Here is a 13,534-nt window from a genome sequence, read left to right on the forward strand (position 1 = left end):
GATGATATTTTTGTTCACAGCAACACACTGCAGGCCTACATATTTAGATGATATTTTGTTCACAGCAACACACTGCAGGCAGGCCTACATATTTGGATGATATTTTGTTCACAGCAACACACTGCAGGCAGGCCTACATATTTGGATGATATTTTGTTCACAGCAACACACTGCAGGCAGGCCTACATATTTGGATCATATTTTGTTCACAGCAACACATTGCAGGCAGGCCTACATATTTGGATGATATTTTTGTTCACAGCAACATACTGCAGGCAGGCCTACATAAAAAATTATTTGGATGATATTTTGTTCACAGCAACACACTGCAGGCCTACATATTTTGATGATATTTTGTTCACAACAACACACTGCAGGCCTACATATTTGGATGGTATAGTCACAAGGACTGATGACGAGCAGGGAATGCAGAATGTGATCATTCTTTTGCTATGTAAGGAGGCTTCATGAAGGCAAAATTCCAGAGACACAAATAATGTGGATTGATTAAGTGTGTGTAGAATTGTTCATGACGGAGAGACAGGGAGAGAGAGAGATAGATAGGTAGAGAGAGAGAGAGTTGTGTGTGTGTGTGTGTGTGTGTGTGTGTGTGTGTGTGTGTGTGTGTGTGTGTGTGTGTGTGTGTGTGTGTGTGTTGGTTCGCTTTACATTTGCAGTTGTATTCTGGTTTGAAGAAAAAGCAGTATGTGTACGGAGTTAGCATGTGACCATTGCCGTTTAAGTTGTGTTTTATTTCTAACACGAAACGAAGAACAAATGTTAAACATTTTAATATTTTCTACACAGATGACGTCCAACAACACAGATCGCTGTGAAAACTAACTCCGACAACACAAAGAAAGAAACAAACAAGTTTCACACCGAACACACCACACGCCACCACCGACCACTGACTTGGAGAAGGAACTCAACACACCCACGAAACAAACAAAACAAAACAAAACAAAACAAGCCATGGATGCCACCACCCTGACGTCAGACCTCGTCACCATCAACGTCACTTCCGCTACAGTGACGGCTGGAGAAAATGTCACTCTGGTCGATGCCTACGAGGACTACATCTACGACTATGACGCTTCCATGGCCTCCTTGCCCATCGCAGAAGTGGTGCCAGTGTCCATTGTTTACGGATTTACGTTGCTGTTCGGCCTGGGCGGGAATTCCCTCGTCATACTCGTGGTGCTGCGAAACGAGAGACTGCGCTCCATCACCAACATCTTTCTGACGTCACTGGCCACTGCCGATCTGGTGCTGGTGTCCTTCTGCGTGCCCGTCAAGGTCAGTGGTGGTGGCGTTGTTGTTTGTTGTTTGTTGTTGTTGTTCGTGTTTTGTGAGCTTTGTGTATGTGTGTATGATAAATGTGTGTGTTGTGTTGTGTTGTGTGTGTGTGTGTGTGTATTTATATCTATATTATCACATATATATACATATTTATATATATATATATATATATATACATATTTATGTATATATATATATATATATATATATATATATATACATATCTATTTATCTATCATATATATATATATATATATATATATATATATATATATATATATATATATATATATATATATATCAGAGTGAATGGGCGAATGAGTGAATTCCTGAATGAATGAATAAAGGTAAGTTACATTGTTCGTGTTTAGTGAGCATATATATATATATATATATATATATATATATATGTGTGTGTGTGTGTGTGTGTGTGTGTGTGTGTGTGTGTGTGTGTGTGTGTGTGTGTGTGTGTGTGTGTGTGTGTGTGTGTGTGTGTGTGTGTGTAAGAGTGAAAGGGCGAGTAAGTGAATTCCTGGAAGAATGAACATATGCAAGCTGCATTGTTCGTGTTGAGTGACTTTTTTTTCTTTTTTTTTTTTTTTTTTTTTTTAATCAGAGTGAAAGAGTGAATGATGGAATTATTGGATGAATGAATAACTTTCTATGTCTTTTAGCACCGTCTTTTTCTTCTGTTCTTTTAATGTTTTTTTTTTCCTCACCACACACCTCCAAGTACCACACATAGCCCTCGAAAAAAAATTGAATAACACCAAAATGAATAGACGAATGAATGAACGAATGAATGAATCAATCAATCAATCAATGAACTGGCCAGTGATCAACTGTGTGTGAGTCAATAGATGAGGTGTCTTGTGTGATCTGTCTGTCTGTCTCCCTCTCTCTCTCTCTCTCTCTGTGTCCATGTCTCTCATTTGTTGACGTCATCACTGCTCTGAACTCAGTGCTGTTCATTAACTCACTCAGTACGGCCAGTCCTCTTTTCTCCTCTACACAGACCATTCGGATGTCCAGTGGGTGTCTGAATCACCCAACCTTTAGCTTCCGTCGTCAGAATTGTGGTATTCTTTGTCAACATTCACCTCTTCAGTATAAGAGCCTTCCGCTTGCAATATTTTGATGATGGTAACTGGGGTGAAACGCTGTTAACGTCGTCTCTTTCGCCGTTCGTATGGAGAGAGTTAAAACTGGACTGCAGACACTTTCACCCGGTATTGTCATTGTGCACGTCATGCACGTGCATGTGGTGCCATCAAAGGAGCGAATGAGCGCGTAAGAGATCATGCATTGCCGAGACAGTGAGATTACGAGAAGTATCCGATTATGCGTGAAATAATCCGATGCCGATGATATTGTTTCCGAACTTTGTCAGTGCAAAGAGCGAGAGATGGACAGAAAGGTAGATAGACAGACAGATAAATAGATTGTTTGATTGATTGATTGAGAGATAGACAGGACAAGACAAATTATTTATTTTCGAGGATGATTGATAAGTACTGGAGTGTTCTTTTTACATCCAGTCTCCGCCCTGAACAGGGTCTTAACTACACAATACTGCATAAAGTTATAAGCACGGTAATAATAAGATGCATATGGAAAGAAAGAAAGAAAGAAAACGTGTGTGTGCGCGCGCGCGCACACACACACACACACACACACACACACACACACACACACACACACGTACGCACGCAGAGAGAGAGAGAGAGAGGGAGAGAGAGATTGATGACAGATGAATTCACTTATGGTAATGTCAAAATCAATAGGAAAGTAATAACTATGTTCGTAACATGTTAAGGGGATGTGATGGAGCGTACTTTGATAAGCATGCACGTTTTGACGCTTCACTGAATCTGGAACTGGAAATAGAACCTGTAGAGTCTGTAACAAAATGAGAGAGACGATAACAATATATATATATATATATATATATATATTATATATATATATATATATATATTGCGCACGCACAAATGCACACTCACGCACACATGCAGTTCGGCTTGCATCATAGTTTGTTTCACTGTCAGCAGTTACATATCTTCTTGCCCAAGTATTTCATAGAGAGAAACTATTCTGCAGATGATTTTGGGGGAGTTATTTCTAACGAGGTTCTTTTAGTTAGAACTTTCAAAAACATTAGTAGTTCACAGCCCTATTTCTGCATTCCTTTAATGTACTTCATAATTGTGTTAATGGTTTTAGTTAGTATCATCATCATTGAATTGTTACTGTTAGAGCTAATTTCATGTTAGTTATGCATTAGCAGTTTTCTACCTTTTCTGTCTTATCCTGACTTCTCATTCCTCCTCTCCCCAACCCCCCTCTCCCCAACCCCATCCCCCTTTTTTTTAATCGTCTAATATCACTGATAGTGAAAAGACGCTAAAGAACGAACACACACACACACACACACACACACACACACACACACACACACACACACACACACACACGCACGCACGGACAGGTAGGAAGGATATGAGATAGAGAGGGGGGGGCGGGGGAAAAGGGAGGGAGAGAGGGGAGAGAGGGTGGGGGGAGGGGTGACAGGTGGGATGGGTCAGGTAGTCGGTTTCTTATGACATTTCTATCACAGTGTTGTCCAACTAAGAAGAAGTCTGTAATGCAAGAAAAAAAAACCCTCGCGTGAATCATTTCAAGTATCCGAATTCAAAATCTGATTTTTATACCGACCGAGAACCATACAAACAGAAGCGTATACATCAACTCGGTGAATGATTTTAATGCTTGAACAAACATTCATTCCAGATCTGCATAAATAAAATAGAAAACAAATACAAAACAGTGCCACTTCCACCAACTAACAAACAAACCACAACCACACAATTCTTTTTTTCTAGCAAAGTGTGCTCGGATGTCATTAATCCTTTCTTTCTTTTCTTTCTTTCTTTCCGTTACACGACCAACATCGACTTGCCGATGACTCTGTCGTGGTTCATGCATGCTGGGTATTTTCGTGTCTCCTTAACCCACCGAACACTGACATGGATTACAGGATCTTTAACGTGCGTATTTGATTTTCTGCGTGCGTATGCACACGAAGGGGGTTCAGGCACTAGCAGGTCTGCACATACGTTGACCTGGGAGATCGAAAAAATCTCCACCCTTTACCCACCAGGCGCCGTTACCGAGATTCGAACCCGGGACCCTCAGATTGAAAGTCCAACGCTTTAACCACTCGGCTATTGCGCCCGTCCTTCTAACAAACGGCTAAATGTACAAACAAAAAGTCCACAAAACAGAACAGCAAGAAAACAAGCTAAAAAAAAAAAGAAAAGAAACCAAGACAAAATAAAACAATGTGTCTGTTGAACAAAACAAAACCCCTCAATTTACATGGTTTGAAAAGAAGTGTGACCCTATTTCAGTTTCAGTTTCTCAAGGAGCTGTCACTGTGTTCGGACATTTTCATGATATATACACAACACCACATCTGCTAGGCAGATGCCTGACCAGCAGCATAACCCGACGCACTTTGTCAGGCTTTGAGTGCCTGCATACGTTTTTTTTTCTTTCTTTTTATCCGGACTTTCTTGGGTCGACCACCGTTTGAATAACACAATCAACTAAAAACCATGGAAATAGTCAGACCAATACCCGGCATTACATAACTATGTCAAAGTAATCAATAGCATTTATGGAATAAATACAACTTTTCATTTACTGATTTTGGGCTTGTTACAATCATATGGAAGGAAGAGGTACAAATCATACAAAATTAATACGTGCACAAAACTTAGAATCAATCTTTTTTTTCCGTTTACACATTTAAGGGAGTCTTTAAAAAAAAGGGGGTGTGGGGGGTGTATAATGAGTTAGTCTACGCAGACAATGCTGCAATCATTAATCATTGTTCACTTTGTTTAAAGAAAAAAGGAGGGAAGGGGGGATTGTTGACATATACTTAAACACACGCAGCAACAACTGATAATGTGCGGCACAATCAAAGGAGCAGGTGAAAACAAGGTGGAAGGCACACTGAACACACAGCGGTCTGTGTATCGTAGCACGTGAAAAGAGGGGTGAAAAGAAACGTAATTTGTTTACCTATCAGCACTGATTTCTTCAACAGAATTTTGCCAGAGGCCAACACTAATGTCGTCAAAGGTTCGTTTTCAGTGCGTCAAGTGCGTGCTGCACACGGGACCTTCGTGTAGGACGCTCAGTTTCATTTTCCAGTCCAAACGTGGGAGAAGGGGCGAGGCCGGGATTCGAACCCAGCCCCTCACGGACACTGTATTGATATATAAGCGTGTTAACCTTTCTGCCACATCACATTCCTCCTTTGAGCCTGTGGGTTTTCGTCTGTGAAAAATTTGGCATTTACTTGCATTCACAACAACAACAAATGAATATGATATAGTTCTTTTTTTCTCTGAAACAACAACAGCAACAAAAAAAAAAACAAACAAACAAAAAACAAACAAAAGCCAAAAAACGCCATTCGATCCATTGCCCCTTCGCGGTTTGAATTTTAATCATTCGGCTTTCCTATACTTTAATCGTTGAGGAAATAGCACTGCCTTTGAAAGAAAAAAAAAGCAAATTGAATTGTGGGCAGCAGAACCTGTCTTGAGAAAGAATGTGAGTGGAAAGACGAAGACAAATCTTGACGTCTCCTTGAATTCGCATTACTTGCTGCGAGCAATCTGCTGATTGTTGAGAGACAAAAAAACGTTCCTCTGCGTTTGTTGAAGACAAATTAGACTGCGCCATGAACACATTTTTATCCCAAAGCACTCGCTGGTGCATTTTGGAGCTGTCGTTTTTTAAAACAACGTAAGCTGTGAGGTTATCTTTTCTTTGTTTGGATTGCTGTGCCAGCCCTGCTGCTAGTGCGGGCATTTAGAATATAAGAAGTGCTTGGTTAAATGTATAGCTAGCTTGACAGATGAAGACTTGTGTCCAAAATATTTTCTGACCCCATCATTGATAGATACCAGCAGCAGCAACTGCAAGAACCGAAACGGCATCAGCAACCAAAAAAAGTGTCAACAATAAATCAGCACCATCAGAAATAGCAGCAACATGCACACTTGACACATTTTGTTTTTGGCCCTCTTCCGATTTTCAGCTTTGGTTCCCAGGTGAACTTTTCTCTTCTGAAGAAACGCCTGCTGTTGGTGTTGACTTGGGATTCAGGTTCAACCGGGTACCGCCCTTTCTGTAGAAGATGTTATGGGAGGGTCTGTTTCTCTCATCTTTATGAGACAATATAAAGATTATTTGTATTCTATTAGTACACACATTTGTTTTGCCAAAAACAACAACAAAAACCCCCAAATGTCATTTTGACAAGTACACCACATGTAAGTGCATAAACATAAAAAAATGGTACATCGCAACACACATTCAGATTAACCCCTAACAAATGGTACATGAGATGTTTAATTAAGGACAGAAATGGTGACACACAGTCAGATTCACCCCTAACAAAATGGTACATGAGATGTTTAATTAAGGACAGAGATGGTGACACGCAGTCAGATTAACCTCAAACAAAATGGTACATGAGATGTTTAAGTACAGAGATGGTAACACGCAGTCAGATTAACCTCAAACAAAATGGTACATGAGATGTTTAATTAAGGACAGAGATGGTGACACGCAGTCAGATTAACCTCAAACAAAATGGTACATGAGATGTTTAAGGACAGATATGGTGACACGCAGTCAGATTAACCTCAAACAAAATGGTACATGAGATGTTTAAGTACAGATATGGTGACACACAGTCAGATTAACTTCAAACAAAATGGTACCTGAGATGTTTAATTAAGTACATACATGCTGACACAAAGTCAGATTAACTTCAAACAAAATGGTACATGGGATGTTTAGGGACAGAGATGGCGACTCGCAGTCAGATTAACCTCAAACAAAATGAAACAGCTGCAGCGATTCTGGAAAGTCCCAACAGAAAAACAAACAAGAAGGGTTAGACAATAGAAATGAGTTAGACGTCTTTTTTTTCTTCTTTTTTTTCTTTTTTTTTAATTTTTATTTTTAGTTGACTTCATCAAGTTTTTTTGCGCCTTATGCATATTAGTAGTAGTAGTAGTTCTCTTTTTATGGTTTTTTTGTTTGTTTGTTTTTTTCCTCAAGGCCTGACTAAGCGCTTTGGGCTACGCTGTTGGCCAGGCATCTGCTTGACAGATGTGGTGTAGCGTATATGGATTTTTCCGAACGCAGTGACGCCTCCTTGAGCTACTGAAACTGAAACTGAAATAGACGTCTTGTTTTGTTCCTGAAACTGCCAGCCTACCTTGCCTGCCATTGTCTACTGTTCTGAGAGGCAGTTAGACTGATCTTGACATGGTGATTGGAAGATTGTCACTGGCCAAGCCCCTAGTCCTTTGGAATCCCTCCGTCAATCATCCCACTCTTATCCCCGCAGCTTGCGTCGTTTTCCACGTCTTCACACTGGACGAATGTGACCCCCCACCCCGTCCTCCTTTCCAAAAGAAGTTGATTATCTGGACTCCTTGAAACTCGGCCGTGGGTCTCGTGAGTCATTCTTTTCCCAGACAAACCAAAGCTCGCTGTCTTCCCCAGGCAGTCTTTCCGCCAAATCCTTTGTATCGTCCTCTTAACAGGGGGTATGGTTGACTGAGGAGAAGTGTGTTTAATCGTGTGTGATCTTGACTTTGTTCTGCACCCAGTTCTTGGTATTGTAGTTGTGTACTTTTTTTTCCACGTTGCAACTCTCACGCACACCCACCCCATCCTCCTCTTTTCCTCCCCTGCCCTCTTCCTAATAACGTTCGTCGTCTTGATTACATTACGACAGTCAATGGGAAAAAGCCCACTTCATCGTGATATAAAGTTCACGTCTCTTCCACATATCAACCCCCTCCCTATTCTTCCCCCGTCCCTCTTCCTGACAACGTTCGTCATATTTACGTCTTGATTACATTACGACAGTCAATGGGAAAAAATCCCACTTCATCGTGATATATATATAGTTCACATCTTCCACGTATCAACACCCGCCTCTCCCCCCCCACCCCCCCACCTCCCTCCCACTCCAAACCCCCCTATCCCGCTCTTCCCCCGCCCCCCTTCCTGACAACGTTCGTCATATTTACGTCTTGATTATATTACGACCGATAGTCAATGGAAAAATCCCAATTGATCGTGATATCGTTCACAATTCTTCCATGTATCAACCTCATCTTCCTCCTCCTACCCCCACCCCCTCCACTCTTCCCCCTTCTGCTTTCTGACAACGTTCGTCATGCTTACGTTTTTCTTGATTATATTGCTACCGACAGTCAATGGAAAGATCCCAGTTCATCGTGATATCGTTCACATCTCTTCCACATATCAACCCCCACCTCCCATCTTTTCCCGCCCCCTTCCTGACAACGTTCGTCATACTACGTCGTCTTGATTACATTGCGACTGACAGCCAATGGAAAGATCCCAGTGCGCCGTGATATAGTTCACATCTCTTCCACGTATCAACCCTCCCCCCCCCCAGCCCCCCTACACACGCACACACACCCACACCCTCTCCACTCTTCCCCCGTCGCTCTTCCTGACAACGTTCGTCATGTTTACGTCTTGATTTTATTATGACAGTCAATGGAAAACTCGCAGTTCATCGTGATCTCGTTCACATCTCTTCCACGTGTCAACACACCCCATCTTCTGACAACGTTCGTCATATCTACGTTGTCTTGATTACATTACGACCGTCAATGCAAAACCCCCTCATTTCACCACAGTGATACGTAATTCACATCTCTTCCACGTATCAACCCTCTCCCCCCACCCCCTCTTCCCTGACCTCCCTTCCTGACAACGTCCATCATATTTACGATGATATTTATTTACGATCATATTTATTTGATGATAATGATGATGATGATATTATGACTGATAGTCAATGGAAAAAATCCCAGTTCATCGTGATATTATCTTTAACTTCTTTTCTTGTGATAATAAATTTAATATCATGTTAATATTGATATTAGCATTATTTTTACTATATTATGTACTGTTTGTTTATTTGTTTTATTTCATTATTTCATTACTTACTGTTTATGAATGTTATTTGATACAAGTCATAATATGGTTCATCAGCCGTCCTGATAAAATTGAAGTGCAACGTTGTGAACACAGTATAAGCTTTAAGCTTGTTGATGCTCTTTTGTCATTCATTGCATTGTAATCATGTGTATTGCTGAATAATTAAAGATTATTTAAACCAACTTCTCTTCCACCTGTTAGCTTTCCCCTGCCCTCCCTGACAACGTACGTCATACTTTCATCCTGACGACCACACAGCCAGTGCAGCTGTCTTCCTTTCTCCACCACGCCTGAGCGAGCGACACCTCTCAAGACGCCCGCTCTCACGCTGGGCTGTCACTAACGAAACACAACTGACACTAACACTGACACTGACACGGACAATAGTTTATCAATTAATAGGCCACACAGCCCATTTCAGTAGGGGTTGTTCACGTGTTTGTTTTGTTCCTGAAACTGCCAGCCTGCCTTGCCTGCCATTGTCTACTGTTCTGAGAGGCAGTTAGACTGATCTTGACATGGTGATTGGAAGATTGTCACTGGCCAAGCCCCTAGTCCTTTGGAATCCCTCCGTCAATCATCCCACTCTTATCCCCGCAGCTTGCGTCGTTTTCCACGTCTTCACACTGGACGAATGTGCCCCCCCCCCCCCCACCCCGTCCTCCTTTCCAAAAGAAGTTGATTATCTGGACTCCTTGAAACCCGGCCGTGGGTCTTGATGATACTTTCATCCTGACGACCACACAGCCAATGCAGCTGTCTTCCTTTCTCCACCACGCCTGAGCGAGCGACACCTCTCAAGACGCCCGCTCTCACGCTGGGCTGTCACTAACGAAACACAACTGACACTAACACTGACACTGACACTGACACGGACAGTAGTTTATCAATTAATAGGCCACACAGCCCATTTCAGTAGGGGTTGTTCACGTTTGACAGATATATTACTAATTATATATAAATGAAGAAGAACAAGAAGAAAAAAAAGCAGAATGACATAAATAAGTAATTAGCAAAATTCATGGAGAGAATTGTGTTTCGTGATACTCGAATTAACTGATTTTGTATGATAATCCTTCACGTCCGTGTTGTATGGGCCACTAATATATTATTTTCTGATATAATGATGATGATGATGTTAATAATAATAATAATAATAATAATAATAATAATAATAATAATAATAACAAAATAATAATAATAATAGCAATACTAATAAACAGTAGAAGAGGAAGAATATCAATGATAAGCAACAACAACAGTAATAATAATAATAATAATAATAATAAACAGATACCATGCTACTACTACTACAACTACTACTACTACTACTAATGATAATGACAAACAGAAGAAGAAGAAAACCAGATGATGATGATAATGATGGTGATGATGAAGCAGAAGAAGAAGAAGAAGAAGAAGAAGAAGAAGAAGAAGAAGAAGAAGAAGAAGAAGAAGAAGAAGAAGAAGATGATGATGATGATGATAATGATGGTGATGATGAAGCAGAAGAAGAAGAAGAAGAAGAAGAACCGTGACTTGACTGTGCCGACAAAGATCCATGGAGAAAGGGTTGTGGAGCCACGTAATATTAACAAGGTGCAGAACACGCCGATGACTGGTGACGCTCTGTCTGAGACTGGCACACTCTGTCCACAAGTGACTGAAGGGAAACTGCTGTGTCAGATTGGAGAAAAAGGTGTTGGGTCTCCTTGCCTTTCGTCGCATCCTCCTCCACGTGGAAGTTGCTCTGACTCGAGGGATGGTTTCCAACTTGGCGGCAGACTGCTTGGACGTTGTTTTATTAATTTATTTATTTATTTATTCATTCATTTTTCCCCAAGGCATTGCGGTCAGCTGCGAGTTCAGACCACTGACCACTGACTTTGGTCCATGCTGCAGTAGATGAAGGGACTTCTTGAGAGTGTGCCTTGCTATACAGGGCTTCCGGAGGGGCACCCCCTGGTTTCAGTAGCCTGTAGATAACTCTCCGTAATGATGATAATGATGATGATGATGATAACAATAATAATAACAAGAGAGGCAAGACTCACTTGTGATACACTTTTTTTTAAAATCCAAGCTTTTTATGTATTGAGTATAATTTCAAAATGAAAATGTACTGTTTAAGATGAGAAAGATCAGTTTAAAGCGAAGAAAAACAACAACTATAACAACAACAACAATAATGATAATGATAATAATAAAGATGATGATGATGATGATAACAACAATGATGACGATGACAATGATAATGTTTATGGTAATAATAACAATAGTAATCACAATGACAATGATAACGATAATGATGATGAAAATAATGATGATGACGACAACAACAACAACGATGATGATGATGATGATAATAATGATAATAATAATGATGATGATGATAATAATAATAATAATAATAATAATAATGACAAGAAGAAGGAGGAGGAGACGAAGAAGAAGATGAACAATAATAAGAATAAGAATAATAGTATTAATAATGATAAATGTATTTATAAAGCGGTGAATTTGTGCCGAGTCAAACCAAAGCGTTTTCATGCCATATTTCCACAGCCGTGCTTCGCTCCATTTAAGGACAAAATCACCCATTTCCATGCATTATCAAACACTTTTTTCTCCTGAAGAAAATATAAGCATATTTGATTCGATCAATCAATAAGCACGGTGAAAATATTCACAGAAAAGTTTTCGTTCTTTTCAGTTTAACGAGGAGATGAAATTGTCTTGACAAAGATAAAGAAATATTTCAATTGCCTTCACCAAGACAAAATTTATCTAATTATTACTACAAGTCTCCGATTTCGCTTTGCTTGTCTAAAATAATTTTCCGAGAACGCAACATGTTTAACTACCTTTGGCGAAGATAAATTCGATAGAGACGTGAATACAATTTATTAAGAGGTGGGGTTTTTTTCTCTTACATCTTGGAGCCAGTTAGCTGAACATATTATCAGCTGTGACCTTTTATTTGTTTTTTGTTTTGTTTTGTTTTTTGTTTTTGTTTTTTTGTTTTTGTTTTTTGGGTTTTTTTTTGGTGAATCGGTGACTAAAAATTAGAGAAGAAAGGGACAAAAATTAATGAACAGAAGGTACGAATTGAAGTCTGCATGCGCAGTTCAGGCAGTCTTGCACTTCCCCTTACGTTTGTAGTTATAGTCCTTTTGAAATAAAGAAAAGTTTTCGACAATGCTACTGTCAACAACAACAGCAACAACACAATCAACAACAGCACCACCACCACCACCAACAACAACAACAACGACAACAACCAACAACAAAACCAGCAACAGCACCACCAACAACAACAACAACAAAATCAACAACGAAAACTTCTACAACATCACCACCACCGCTATCCTCATCAACAACAGAATTATTTGAAAACATGGTCCACGCGGAGGAGTTTTCTATCTGAACTTGCATTTCTTTTTTTTTCTTTTCTTTTTTTTACAGCAGATTTCTCTGTGTGACAACATAGAACGAAAGAGAGGGAGATATGTTTAGGGTTATTCATTGGGGTGGAGAGGGGTGTTGACAACATAGAACGAAAGAGAGGGAGATAGGTTGGATGATTCATTGGAGGTGGACAGGGGTGTTCACAATATAGAACGAAACAGAAGGGAGACAGGTTTGGATGATTCATTGAGGTGGACAGGGGTGTTGGACAATATAGAACGAAAGTGAGGAGAACAGGTTTGGTGATTCATTTGAGGGGGAGAGGGATGTATGACAACATAGATCGAGAGAGAGGGAGATAGGTTTAGGGTTATTCATTGGGTGGAGAGGGGTGTTGACAACATAGAACGAAAGAGAGGGAGATAGGTTTAGGGTTATTCATTGGGGTGGAGAGGGGTGTTGACAACATAGAACGAAAGAGAGGGAGATAGGTTTGGATGATTCATTGAGGTGGAGAGGGGTTGTTGACAACATAGAACGAAAGAGAGGGAGACATGTTGGGTGATTCATTGAGGTGAGAGGGGTTTGACAAAATAGAAACGAAAGGAGGAGCAGATCAGGTTTAGGGTGATTCATTGAGGTGGAGAGGGGTGTTGACAACATAGAACGAAAGAGAGGGAGATAGGTTTAGGGTGATTCATTGAGGTGGAGAGGGGTGTTGACAACGTAGAACGAAAGAGAGGGAGAT

The 13,534-nt window shown here is 40.4% G+C and overlaps 1 protein-coding gene across 1 annotated transcript in view; it reads left to right on the forward strand.

Moving 5' to 3' along the window:
- Window positions 1–975: 975 nt before the first annotated feature.
- LOC143294601 (QRFP-like peptide receptor) overlaps window positions 976–13,534 on the forward strand; it is a 147,460-nt gene continuing 134,901 nt past the window's right edge. The window contains exon 1 of the mRNA XM_076605976.1: window positions 976–1,299. Coding sequence (XP_076462091.1) covers window positions 976–1,299 — 324 coding nt within the window. The remainder of the gene's footprint in view (window positions 1,300–13,534) is intronic.

Source organism: Babylonia areolata, chromosome 20 (assembly GCF_041734735.1).
Source record: "Babylonia areolata isolate BAREFJ2019XMU chromosome 20, ASM4173473v1, whole genome shotgun sequence".
NCBI lineage: Eukaryota > Metazoa > Mollusca > Gastropoda > Neogastropoda > Buccinidae > Babylonia > Babylonia areolata.